The 13,356-nt window shown below is 34.7% G+C and overlaps 1 protein-coding gene across 6 annotated transcripts in view; it reads right to left on the bottom strand.

The window, feature by feature from the left end:
- Positions 1–12,428, bottom strand: part of LOC143247047 (nephrin-like) — an 85,163-nt gene extending 72,735 nt beyond the window's left edge. For 2 of the 6 annotated variants that reach the window (XM_076494379.1, XM_076494377.1), the window contains exons 1-2: positions 12,108–12,423; positions 9,212–9,386 (exon numbers count right to left, since the gene is read on the bottom strand). In XM_076494379.1, the coding sequence (XP_076350494.1) occupies positions 9,212–9,332 (121 nt within the window). In that variant the 5' untranslated portion in view covers positions 9,333–9,386; positions 12,108–12,423. Of the gene's footprint in view, positions 1–9,211; positions 9,387–12,107 lie in introns of all 6 variants that reach the window. The other 4 variants (XM_076494375.1, XM_076494374.1, XM_076494378.1 and 1 more) reach the window with 4 other exon arrangements.
- Positions 12,429–13,356: the final 928 nt, after the last annotated feature.

The following is a 13,356-nucleotide window of genomic DNA, read 5'->3' as shown; positions in this document are numbered from 1 at the left end:
GTAATAAATATGGAAATTCACCAACAGAAAAAATGAGTAATTTGTTGTGTTTAGTCAAACGCTTAGGAAAATAACATTTTATTTTAAAATATGTATGAGCGGTTGTATTACGTTTGTTTTTCTGAAGCTACATGAAAAACTACATTGTTTTTTTATTTTTGTCAAAGTATGCGTTTATATTTGTATTGGTAAAATTCACGCAAAACTATTTGAAAGCTATCTGCTCCAGCCCTTCCTAACTTAATATTCATATACTAGATAGAAAGTAAAGAGTAAACACCCCTTAAAACGTAGACTATCTTTTTTACCACTGAAATGTGGATTGATTTTCATATTACAAAATTCCAACATGGGAAAGAGTGAGCATATTCTGTAACAGAATTCAAACAAAGACCCTCAGACTGCGAATCGAGCGCCTTAAGAATCAGGTCATCTGTCTCCAATTAAATACCAAAACATTTTAACCATAACTTTACTGCTTACAGATATATGACTTATTTTACGTATGAAAATTTACTGTGTTCTTTCTTTTGTCGTTTTCAAACATGCAGATTTTTTTTATGAATTGGCATATTTGAAAACTACATCAAAACAAATTTAATATTTTATCTTTAAATGTTAGACTTAACTGTGGAAAATGCTATTAACCCAAAAGTACAGTTTCAGTATGTTAATGTTTAAATAGTTAATTTCAAGTTGTTGTGCTTAATTTTACAGTTCAGTTTAACAAATTGAAAAACATTATAATCTGTCAAGGTACACAGTTAAACATTTCATATTCACCTAATACTTAAAACTTTTCATATGTTTGGAGTCAGCTATAGGTTTTAAGAAAAGAAACTATTTCTGGGACATGACAAGTTTACTGCTGTGTTAGTACACACTGTCTTGGGGTTTTTTTTTTGGTTCGTAATTGTCATTACAGAATTGAATCGGTGAATTCAAAAGGGGCCTAAGTCGACAATTTTTCAAAAGTGAGATATTTTATGTTTAATGATCTTCAAGAGACAAGCTATCTGATTGTGTGCATAAAGGTCCCAAGTTCACAATAATGTATTGACCATTAAGAGCATTTAAAATGTATTGAGTGCAAGAGGGGCCCAACTCCGGGACTTGGGCCTCTCTTGCATGGATTTAGCTTAATGTCGTAGGTGGCAGCACTGGTAATCCAGGATGGCAGCGCCCATGCAGCATGTGTTTGATTCAGGTTATGAAGAGATTAGGCCGAAAAGAAAGCGTAATAAACAAGAATGGGTTAGAAACAAGCAAAAAGGATTGCGTGCTGAAAGCAAAGAATGATATGCTTGATTTCAAATCCCACCTTGGTCAGTTTTATAAAACGTCAGTCAGAAAGGATGGAGAAAAGTACACAGTGAGCAAATACAAGGTGTTCAGATTCAGTACAGATTTCAGAAATGACATAGAGGTTTCCGAAAATATGCCTTCTCAGATCACAACCAGATTCCGCCTTCTAAAGTCCTCGGTCAGGGTTGTCACATACCCAGAGGAGCCACTCTGCAGTGGGCACCTTCGTGTACAGGCAGCAAAAGTAAAGGATGTTCAAATATTGGCAAAATATCTTTCACCAGAGGCTCAGCAGTTCTTCAATAAATTAACAGTTTGTGATACTATGGGTGAAGATGAGTCTGACTTTGAAGATTAAATACCATTAGAATGATGCACCTCATTATTAACCTGTCCCCTTTCAGAATGAAAAACTCATTTTACTGGCAGTTATGTATCAGAACAATAGTTTGGATAGAAACTGATCTCAAGCAGTGTTAAAAATATGACAGAATAAGAAATAAAGATATCCTCAGATGAGAAATATGTGGTATGTCCATTATCTTCAGATTTTACTATTGTTTAATTCAAGAAGGACCCAAGTCCAGAGACTTTAGTTTGCCAACCCTCTGAAATTAAAAGAGTGAAGTGCTTCATATTATAGCATTTGTAAGCTATGAACTGGTGCTATATCTGGGTAAAGTATGAATCATTTGGCATAGCCTCCCTTTAAGATATGCAATTACCGTATTTTCCGCCTAATAAGCCGAATTTCTGGCCCTAAATTTTGGACCTGATTTTTGGGGGTCGGCTTATTGGCCGATCACTCCTTTCGGAAATTTCTTCTTCTTAGGAAATGTTTTTCTTTTGAAAATTACCATAGGCGGTAATTTTGTCCCATCAGCAAAGCACGTTAAGACTACAGTGAAACGTTGTTTCTGGAATTTCATTGGTTACCTAATTACAGTGAGTGGAGCTAATAACGAATGACATATTGATTCCATCTCTGTCTCAATACGACACGTTCTGCTTTACTACAGAACGCCAATGATCACACACAACATGCATGCTGACGCTGAAACGAGACTAAGAAATCATTTTGAAGAAACTTGTCACTTCTTAAAAATGGTTTCGGCTTATTGGGCGGTAATAAGCAAAAACCCTCATTTTCAGAGCTGAAAATTGGCCTCGGCTTATTCGGCGATTCGGCTTATTAACCGGAAAATACGGTAAGTTGATTTCTTGCAAAAACATATTTCTTGGTTTTGGGCCTCTTTTGAATTCACCGATTCAATAACATAGTTTAGTTTGCTATATACAAGCTATGCAACAAATCCGGCGGTGTATATATATCTGTATATTTATGTAAACGCCACTGAATGAAGTGTACGTGCTTGTCCTCTGGTTAGTAAAAATATTTTCTTTTCTTCACTATCACGCTGTATCCGCTCTTTTCATTTAATCCATTTAAGTTGGAAACTCAGTTTATCTCTGTGTAACATTTCTCTAGATAATATGATTACCATTCGTGTCTGTCAGGTTTTCAGAGAATACCTGATCTTTATATAACCTGTCTGTTGTGGTGTAGTTATAGTTAAAAAACTGGAAGTAAGTACAGGTCACAAACAAAGAAATCAAGTCGTATTCAAGGTATTCTATTAACTTTCTATCAAAAGTCATAAAGATACAAGTTGGTTACACTTTTATGTTCATTCTACTATTTTCAAATATAGGATTCAATCCTTTTACACTTCTGGATTCTATTGACTTCACATAAAAATATGTAAGGATTTGTACATTCTATCAAACAAAATGTATTTTTTTATGCTTGCAATAAACACACGAGTAGCTCCTACCGTTGGAAGAGAATTCCACGTGTTTTCATGTATGCAGTTTTAACATACTGGATTCGATGCGAGTAATATAAAAAATAAACTGTTAGCGGTATCCTATTAATATATATGGAGGATATATTAGTTAAGTCACTGAAAAAAAGGCTTGAATTTTACCGTTTCTATTCGTCATAGATACATTTCTTACATCATAAGTTCGACTTTTGTCACGTGTACATAGATTGTCATAATATTACAAACAATCTTAAATTTAACAACAACTCAAGCCCAAAATAAACCAATACAAAGGAACACTTTTATACCTATATTAATAAATATAATCAAACATCTAAGTACGCCCTCTACATTCCTACACTCAGTTACACAACCCCCTTCAAACATGTGGTCAGCTATCGGTCAGTTACCTCTTTCATTCTTTCATAAACCAAATCAACATTAGAAACAACAGGGACAAAAATATCTGCCACAACAAAAACTAGAGAAAGTAAGATGTAAACAACAGAAAAGACACCAACACGACAAACCGTTGACTAACCTCATAATTAACAAAAATTACCGACAGTTAAATACAGACGAGATACATCTACTTAACAAAGGACTGAACTTCGCAATAGCACCTAGGTACATTCCAACGTTAGAAATTAAAACATGTTTAGAAGACCTAGCCAGGAGACTTGTGATACTTTCCACAGAAAACAACCAGCAGAAAGAAGACAACTTCGACAATTTTACTGACATCCAACAGCCAAACTTCCCAGAAAAAATTTATATTTTTCAGAAACATCTAAAAACAACATCTTAAATGATTTTTTCAAAGAATTTTCTCACAAAATCATTTACATAATTTCACAAAACAGAAAGTTAAAAAACAATCCTACAAAAAGAGACATTAATTCCATTAAAACCTAAAACAAGGCAAAAATATAAAAATTTTAAAAGCAGATAAAGAAAACGCTATAATAGTAATGAACACAAATGAATACATCCAAAAAATGAAGAACATTCTGTCAGACACAAACAAATTTAAACCAATAAAACAAATCCAACAGACACACGAAACGCAACTAAACAAAATACTACTAAAAATGAAAAAAAAACCAACACAATTTCAAAAACACTTTATTCTTACCTACGTAAGACCGACTCACACACACCACAAATATACGACATCCCCAAACCTCATAAACCAGATTGTCCATTGCGACCAATAATGTCCACAAATGAATCGTTTAATTACAATCTTGGTAAATACATAGCTTGAGAATTCTCCAAATATGTAAAAAACTACACTGACAAACAATCAGAAAAATGGAGAACAGATTAAAAGAACATAAAAAGTCACCTTCACACGTTTTCGAACACTGCAAAGCAAATAAACACAACATAACCATAGAAAAGACCCAAATACTAAATATATATTTAAATTTAACGTTTAGAAATTGCATTTAATTAAAGTAACATCATGCATTTAGTTAATAACGTGAAAAAACTAAGAAACTCGAAAGCAATGATTAAAAACAGAATCAATTGTACAATAGTATGAGTCGTAAGTAATAATAACATATTTATTTTACAGTATTATGTGTCAAAGTATATGCGTGTGTCCGCTGTTATATGGAGAGCTGCCGGTCAGATTGTCATCAGGCATATATATACTCTTTGAAGTTCCTGGGGTAAGGAAAATCGGTTTTTGACCCAACTTCAGTACCATCCCCTGAGTCCTTATATCTTCCCTGTATGTTTAAAGGTTTAGTCAGATAGTGTGTGTGTGTGTGTGTGTGTGTGTGTGAAAACGAAAAATGGAATTCGTGGTCAAAATGATAGACAAGTAGATATATAAATGTGTTTATAGATAACAAGGTACATAAAAAGAAACAACAGGTTTTCTTGACAGTGGTATTTTAGTTGAAATGAATCACATTTCTGGAATTATGGTGTATTAACATTTTTAAACTTCAAACATATGTATATGTGTGTTGTGATTTTCGATTTCTGACGCGAAGTAATCAGTAACTTCTATTGTACTTAAGTTATTTGGTTCACAACACAATCGCCAACTCATTGTCCCTAAAGACGTTCCAACACATTGTAGGTTTGTGGTATTCTTAAGTCCACCCACACAAACTTGAGAACAGACAACTACACATGAAATGTTATATTTATTTTTCATCTTTCACATTCCCGTGAGACAAATGTTTAAATTAGATGTCTTCAGGGGATTTCATTATTTCACTTTAATATTCACCGAATGTTAGTCTGAATTCCAGGATGCGTTGTTGAGATAGAGATATTCTTATACACTTTATCCTTTGTTCTCTGTCAGCAACCAATAAGTAACTTGCTAGTAAGGCTGTTCTATTCTAAAACATCTTACAAGAGAATAGATGGTGTAACAAAGTGTGAAGGAAATACTTACCGTCAATAACTCGTTTCTTCACAAGTGGTGAGCATTGTCTACGAGAAATTAAAACTTTCCTTCAATGTCTTCTCTAATGACAATAAGTTCGTAAAGATTTTAGTCATAATAGGGCCATTGGGTAAGCATTGTCTATCGACGGTAGAATAAAACGTGTCTCATTTATTTTCAATGCATGCTCCATTAAGTATAAACCGAATCTAAACGAACTCATATACTAAACTTTTGTAGCTCATACACTACGCAACTGTAACTGTTTTAACCTATACACTAAACTGTTTTTACTTATGTACCAAACTGTTCTAACTTATAAACTAAACAGTTGTATACTTGGTAGCGACTGATGAAAAAGAAAAGATACATCAATATACTTGTATAAAATGAGGAATCTTTTCTGAACAAGAAACTGTTCCAATATAAATACGATAACAGTAATCAATTTATATCTATGACTTATATTTCTTAATATTAATTTCATTTTTTGTTATTTACCTTTCACTATTTTCCAGTTTTATGTAGATAGCTCGAAATCGTTTGTTTTTTCGAAGATCATTTTACTTTTAATAAACTGCATAATATTTTTCGAATTTTACCTATTGTTTTTTCCTTGCACAGACTATTTTTATTTGTATTACATGACCTATTATTTGTGGAATTATTTTTATGTTAGTTCAAGTGTTGCTAACGCTCAGTAGTGAGGGAGAACTTAAATCAGGAAGAAGGGACACGAGCTACACTGGGAAAAGACGATAAAATGAAATAATTATCATTTTAATTATTTAAATATTTCTTTTGTTGTCTTTAACAGTTAAAACCAAAAATGTGAAACAGTATTTATATGATATATATATATATATATTTATATGATACAATTTTGAATGACCGTGATTTCCTTGATCAGACTCTCGGACCTGAAAATATCTACATCAGCAGCTTGACTAACCATAGTTACACTGTGTGGTAATAGGCATGATAACGTGCGTCGTGCGATACTAGCCGGTTTTAGAATCTTTCAAGAAATATTTTTTTACATGAGCTTGTTTGTTTGTTTGTTTGTTTTAATTTCGCGCAAAGCTAAATGAGGGCTATCTGTGCTAGCCGTCCATAATTTAGCAGTGTAAGACTAGAGAGAAGGCAGCTAGACATCATCACCCACCGCAAAGTTTTGGGCTACTCTTTTACCAACGAATAGTGGGATTTACCGTCACTTTATAACACCGCCGCGGCTGAAATGGCAAGCATGTTTGGTGCGACCGGGATTCGAACCCGCGACCCTCAGAGTACGATTCGAACGCCTTAATCCACCTGACCATTCAGGGGCTTTACATGAGCTAAAATGCACCTAGTGGTAGAACCTACATATTTCTCCATTTATAACATTTACTACTGAATGTGAACAATAGTTGAAGGATCAGGCAGTAATTTTTAGGTGAGCATGCAACAACTTTTTAAGTGACAGATAAAAACATTTTCCAGTAATGTTTCGCCTTATTTGAACTCTGAGTTGTAACAGCGGTTATATCAACAATTGTATTGTAATCTGTGATGCATGCAGTTTTCATTCGTAAATTTTTAAGTGAACAAGAAACGAACACCTTTATATATACGCTGCTGGCCAAAATCTTAAGACCAATGAACAAAGAAAAAATATGCAATTTGCATTGTTAGATTCAACCACTTATTTGAGTAGAGCTTTGAAAGATGAAAATAAGAAAAGGGAAAATAAAAATAAAAAAATTTTTTAGCATTTAATAGGGAAAATGTGGACACTATGAAATTAGCCTAAATACTAGCTGGTCTAAAGTTTAAGGCAATACTGAAACGAAGCGTTAATCGGTAAACACGTAACGAAATTTAGTCATTTGTGTTCAAGCATTAGCGTTGTCAACATCTCCCACTGACACCTCCTGTGTTACATTGGGTAAAAACATGGGAAAGGTTAAAACGTTGACAGTGTTTGAACGTGGCAGAATTGTCGAGCTGCAAAAGCAGGTCTCTCTCAACGTGCCATCACTGGTGAAATTGGGCATAGTAAAAATGCTGCAAATTTCTTAAAAGACCCTGAGGAATAAGGGACGAGAATTTCAAGTGTTCGGCCCAAGAAAATTTTGCTGGCGTTGAGCAGGAGGATTCGACTGGTTGTCAGGCAAGAAACTAGCTGATCATCGAACCAGATTAAGGCCCTTACAAACGCAGAATGTAGCTCAAGAACAATAAGTGTTTTTTTTTTGTTTTTTTATAGCAAAGCCACCTCGGGCTATCTGCTGAAACCACCGAGGGAAATCGAACCCCTGATTTTAGCGTTGTCAATAACAATAAGACGGCATCTACGAGAGAAAGGCTTTAAAAACCATAAACGTCTTAAAAGGCCACGCCTCCTTCTACACCACGAAACAGCTTGGTTAAACTTTGCTGAGAAGCACCAAATATGAGACGTGGAAAAGTGGAAGAAGATTTTGTTCTCTGATGAAAAAAAATTTAACCTTGATGGTCCAGATGGCTTCCAACGTTACTGGCACGATAAGGACATCCCACCGGAGACATTTTCTACACGACACAGTGGAGGAGGTTCCGTCATGATCTAGGATGGTTTCTCCTTCCATGGAACAGTGGAGCTTCAAGTTATACAGGGGCGTCAAACAGCAGCTGGCTACATTGGCATATTGGAGAGAGCATCCTTATTGACTGAAGGTCTCACTTGTGTAGAAATGACTGGCTCTTTCAGCAGGACAACGCTGCAATCTACAATGCCCGCAGAACAAAGGATTTTTCATTGCGAATAACGTGACTCCTTTGAACCATCCAGCGTGTTCGTCCGAACTGAACCCAATTGAAAATGTTTGAGGGTGGATAGCAAGGAAAGTCTATAGAAATGGACGACAATTCAAAACAGTGCATGATCTTCGTGAAGCCATCTTCATCACTTGGAATACCATTCCAGCTAGCCTTCTGCAAACGCTTATATCGACCATGCCAAAGCGAATGTTTGAAGGTATTCGAAATGACGGCCGTACAACTCACTACTGAGACCTCTTGCTGGGCATTTCCTATACTGTTTACGACTTCTTTATTGTATGGTCTTAAACTTTTGACCATCTAGTATTTAGGCTAATTTCATAGTGTTCACATTTTTGCTGTTAAATGCCAAAAAAGTTTTTTATTTTAATTTTTCCTTTTCTTATTTTCATCTTTCGAAGCCCTACTCAAATAAGTAGTTGAGTTTAACAACGCAAAATGCAATTTTTTCTTTATGCTCATTAGGTTTAAGATTTTGGACAGCAGTGTATATACATCAATCTAATTCCTAAAAGGTTTTCTGACATCTGCTAAACAGATTTGGATTGTTTGGCTTGGTAATTTAATTTAGGGTATCCAGGTAGCCAATCAGGTAGAGGCATTGCACTCCGTTCTAACAGTGGATACAAGCTGACCCGCTGTCAGCTTATGGCATTGTAAAGTCAGGTGCAAGCTACGACACGTTGTCTCAACAATATAATAAGTGATAGACCCTTGTTGAAAGACAGAGACTACATCCGACTTTAATATTGATAAAAAACATTGTAGGATACATTATGATGAATTACGGAACATCTACGAACTGGGTTTGAAGAAAGTTTCAATATATTGACACACAACATCCATTACAATTATTACTTACCAGATGATACAAGTCTTGAAAGACCCGATATGAAAATTACCAGTTCAGAAAAAAGGGAATCTCCGTTATGGGCTGTTCTTACAGACGCGTTTGCAAATGGTCGAAGAACGTACAATATCATCTTGATGTTTGTATTTGAGGTAAAATGTTGACTAATTGTGTCTTTAAACGTGTCCTGAAAAACAATAGAATTTTTAAGTTCATATATTTCTCTTTACTTTTATCTCTAAATCATAACAAATCGAAAAATAAACAATATCGGTTTGTTTGTTTGTTTGTTTAGAAATTTCGCGCAAACCTACACGAGGGCTATCTGCGCTAGTCATCCCTACTTTAGCAGTGTGAGAAGAGAGAGAAGGCAGTTAATTATCACCATCTACCATCAACTCTTGAACTAATCTTTTACAAACGAATAGAAGGATTAACCGATAATTATAATGCCCACACTCCTGAGAGGGCGAGTATGTTAGGTGTGACGGAGAAAACAATATGAGACACATTCTTGATGACGAGAAACCCACTTGAAATAAAACTTTTTTCAATCACGTTAACTCGATACACCCCAATATTAAGTTCACCTGTGAACAGGTAAAAACTAACCAAATAGCATTTCTTAACCTCAAGATTCTTATAACTGATACACAATTCAAAACAGAAAATGGCCCGGCATGGCCAAGCGCGTTAAGGCGTGCGACTCTTAATCTGAAGGTTGCGGGTTCGAATTCCCGTCGCATCAAACATGCTCGCCCTTTCAGCCGTGGGGGCATTATAATGTGACGATCAATTTCATTATTAATTGGTAAAAGAGTAGCCCAAGAGTTGATGGTGGGTGGTGATGATTAGCTGCCTTCTCTCTAGTCTTACACTGCTAAATTAGGGACCGCTAGTGCCTAGGAAGGTCGAAATGTTGTTCTCTCCCTATCCAAAAAAAGAAAAAGTGTTAATACTCGTACTAGCCGTTCTGAGATACAATATCGGACACAGCGTTAATGGTATAAAAAGGAATTATATAAATTTAGAAACACATTTATCAAACTCTATGAAATATTTATGTCCTTCCTTAAACAGGGTTCCCTTCAGAGTAAGTAAAATTACCTAGCGACAAGAAATGTATTTTTATATATTTAAAACATTATGTTTCATGTACAACTGGGTACCACCATACGACAAGTTGGTATGGATGTGTTGGCTATAAATAAACTATCGATCCTACATAGACTTCGCCCATAAACAAGGACGGATTTTGTGACAAAGGTTTTGAGATGAGTTGTTTTAATTGCTAATGTTAAATGGAGTCTGACTGCTGCAAATTTTTAAATTTTTAGAAGAAATCGATACTATGATAAATGTTATCTTAATACGAGCCATTTGGTCTGTAAACTACCATAAGTTGGTAATTTTGATAGAAACTACAGTTACTGACGTTCTAACCTTTTTATGAGACTAAAACACTATTTTCCTTCTCCATATTAAAATATATGTTTTTCCTCTCAACTACTTTCCATTAACTGACTTTCCCTGAAAACAGATAAATCTTAATTTTATGATACTATCCTTTAATGTTAATTTCAAATCAAATCGGCATTAATGTATCTCAAGACAGCTGGTATGGGTATTAAAACTTTTGTTCGAATAAAGTAGAGAGCAACATTTCAACCTTCTAAGGCCATCTTCAGGTTAACAAAAAGAGAATTTCAAACAGTTTCAGATGGCCTAAGAAGGTTGAAATGTTGGTCTCTACTTTATTTTAATAACAGTTAATACCTATACCAGCCGTCTTGAGATACATTTTTACTTCAAGTGAGTTTCTCGTCAGCACGAATTACTTCTGTTGAAGAAAGCCTCTTCATTTTCAATGATCACATAACACTAAGTAATAACATCAGCTTCTTTCTGATGTAGTCAGTTCTGGAGGTTCAGTGTTTTCGCTCACCAGTGGCACAGCGGTATGGCTGCAAACTTACAACGCTGGAATCTGGGTTTCAATACCTGTGGTAGGCAGGACACAGATAGTCCATTGTGTTGCTTTGTGCTAAACTTCAAATAAACCTCAGTGTTTTTATTTGATATTTATTATTATTTTACGGATACGGTGTTTCTACTTGTATCTAAGCCTTTGTCTACAACTTACTCTTTACAATGACATCCATTAAGCACGTGTATGCCGCGTGTTTTATTGTACGTACCATTATATTGTAATTGTTTAAATCTGATTTATCTAAACTTCAGATTAAATACGAAATCTTACTCAATGTAATGTTGGTTCCTGAAATTTTAATATTATGAACTACTGTAATTTATTTTTCTTTTTTGAGATATTAACGCAGACGATGGAATTTATGGACATTTTGAAACATCAGTATTAAAGACGTTTTTAGTATTACAAAGTTTTTAATATTTCTTACAAAACTTCGTTTTCCACCTGATGAATCAGCTACACATACTATATATTCTTTTGATTCATAAGTTTTCTTATTGCTCAGATAAACGTCATTTATTTGATTTATTCGAATCCCCGTCCCACCAAATATGCTTGCTCTTTCAGCCGTGAGGGCGTTACAATGTTACGGTCAGTCCAACTAGTTTTACACTGATAAATTAGGGACGGCTAGCGCCTATAGCCCTCATGTAGCTTTGCGCGAAATACAAAAACAAACATACGCAGGCAACCTTTTTCCAAAGTCAAGTTACGTTTTTAGAAAAACAAAATTTTCTTAACCTGACAATTTAGAAAGACAAGATTTCTATTTATAAGTTCCTCTTATATAAAGAAATTAATAACTATATTTGGTTGAAAAAATAACATTAAATGTGATCTAAAAATAATGTAGCATATGTTTGAAATTATTCATACATTACCGTAAGCAGAATTACTGTAACAAACAATATCACTTACAGTTTCCTGACTTGCGAGGTCTGTATCGACAAACTGCAGTTTATAACAATATGCAAGAGCTGTAAGCCAACAAAATCGAGTTTAGCCGAATCAGTTGCTTGTCTATTGCTTTCAAGTAATCTTTGTACTTGAAGTCAATGCAGCGCCCTCTAGCATTGTTGTGTGAAATCAGTGTTCATTTCAACAAATCGGCAGTTTTGAGGAATAATGTTGTTTCTTGAGATGTAACCTAAGATACAACGTTGTTTTACTCTAATAGTAATAGAGGTCTTTAACCACAAAGCTAAACATTGACCTATCAGTTATGTGCCCGCCACGGATTTCGAAACGTGGTGTTTAGCTTTATAATCCTTCAAATTTACATCTGAACGACTTGGGGGAGGAGAGATTTATTGGTAAACCTATGTTATGCTTACAGGGGAATCTATTTAATTTAAAAATATCATAATCAATCTATATTTTAATGTAATAATTCGGGTGGGAAGCTTTTTTATACGTTTTAATCTGGATTTCGTATAATTACTTTAACATTATTGTCTTTATCACAACAACAGTTTTCAGTATAGCTGTAATATGTTAATACCCTTAGATACAAAGAAAAATTAACCATAGATACAAATGTTAGTTTTATTTGAATGATGTTAGACAGTTTTAATATTTCAAGTTCTACTTTATGTCGTACAAGGATATTTTATTTCTCTCATCTTGTCACTGAAGAGTAGTTTTCCATGAGAAATTCCAGTTATGAGAATGTGACTTTTGTGGGAGGTTATTTGGTTTGTTTTGAATTTTGCGCAAAGCTACACGAGGGCTATGTGCTCTACTCGTCCCTAATTTAGCAGTGCAAGACTAGAAGGAAGGCAGTTAGTCATCACCACCCAACGCCAACTCTTGGGCTAATTTTTTACTAACAGATAGTAGTGCTGACCATCACTTTATAAAGCTTCCACGGCTGAAAGGAAGAACAAGTTTGGTGTGACGTGGATTTGAAACCGCGACCCTTAATTCAGATAACGAGTTGTGCGTTTTAACCACCTGACCATCTAAACTTACTGTTGACCTCTGAGCGAGAAATATATTGATATATTTCATGCCGCTATCGACCTAGAGTATGAGTAAATTTCAGTTTTAGTGCATTTAAAAGAAAATAATTAATTGAGACATTTTATATTTTTATATAACTGTAATTAGGCCTAAAGCGTCCGATTGATAATCTCGGTTTGAACCTCTGTCACCAAACATGCTTGGG

Source organism: Tachypleus tridentatus, chromosome 3 (assembly GCF_004210375.1).
Source record: "Tachypleus tridentatus isolate NWPU-2018 chromosome 3, ASM421037v1, whole genome shotgun sequence".
In the NCBI taxonomy this organism is placed as follows: domain Eukaryota; kingdom Metazoa; phylum Arthropoda; class Merostomata; order Xiphosura; family Limulidae; genus Tachypleus; species Tachypleus tridentatus.
Note: the sequence above shows the minus strand (reverse complement) of the source record. Positions and strands in the feature narration are given on the sequence as shown.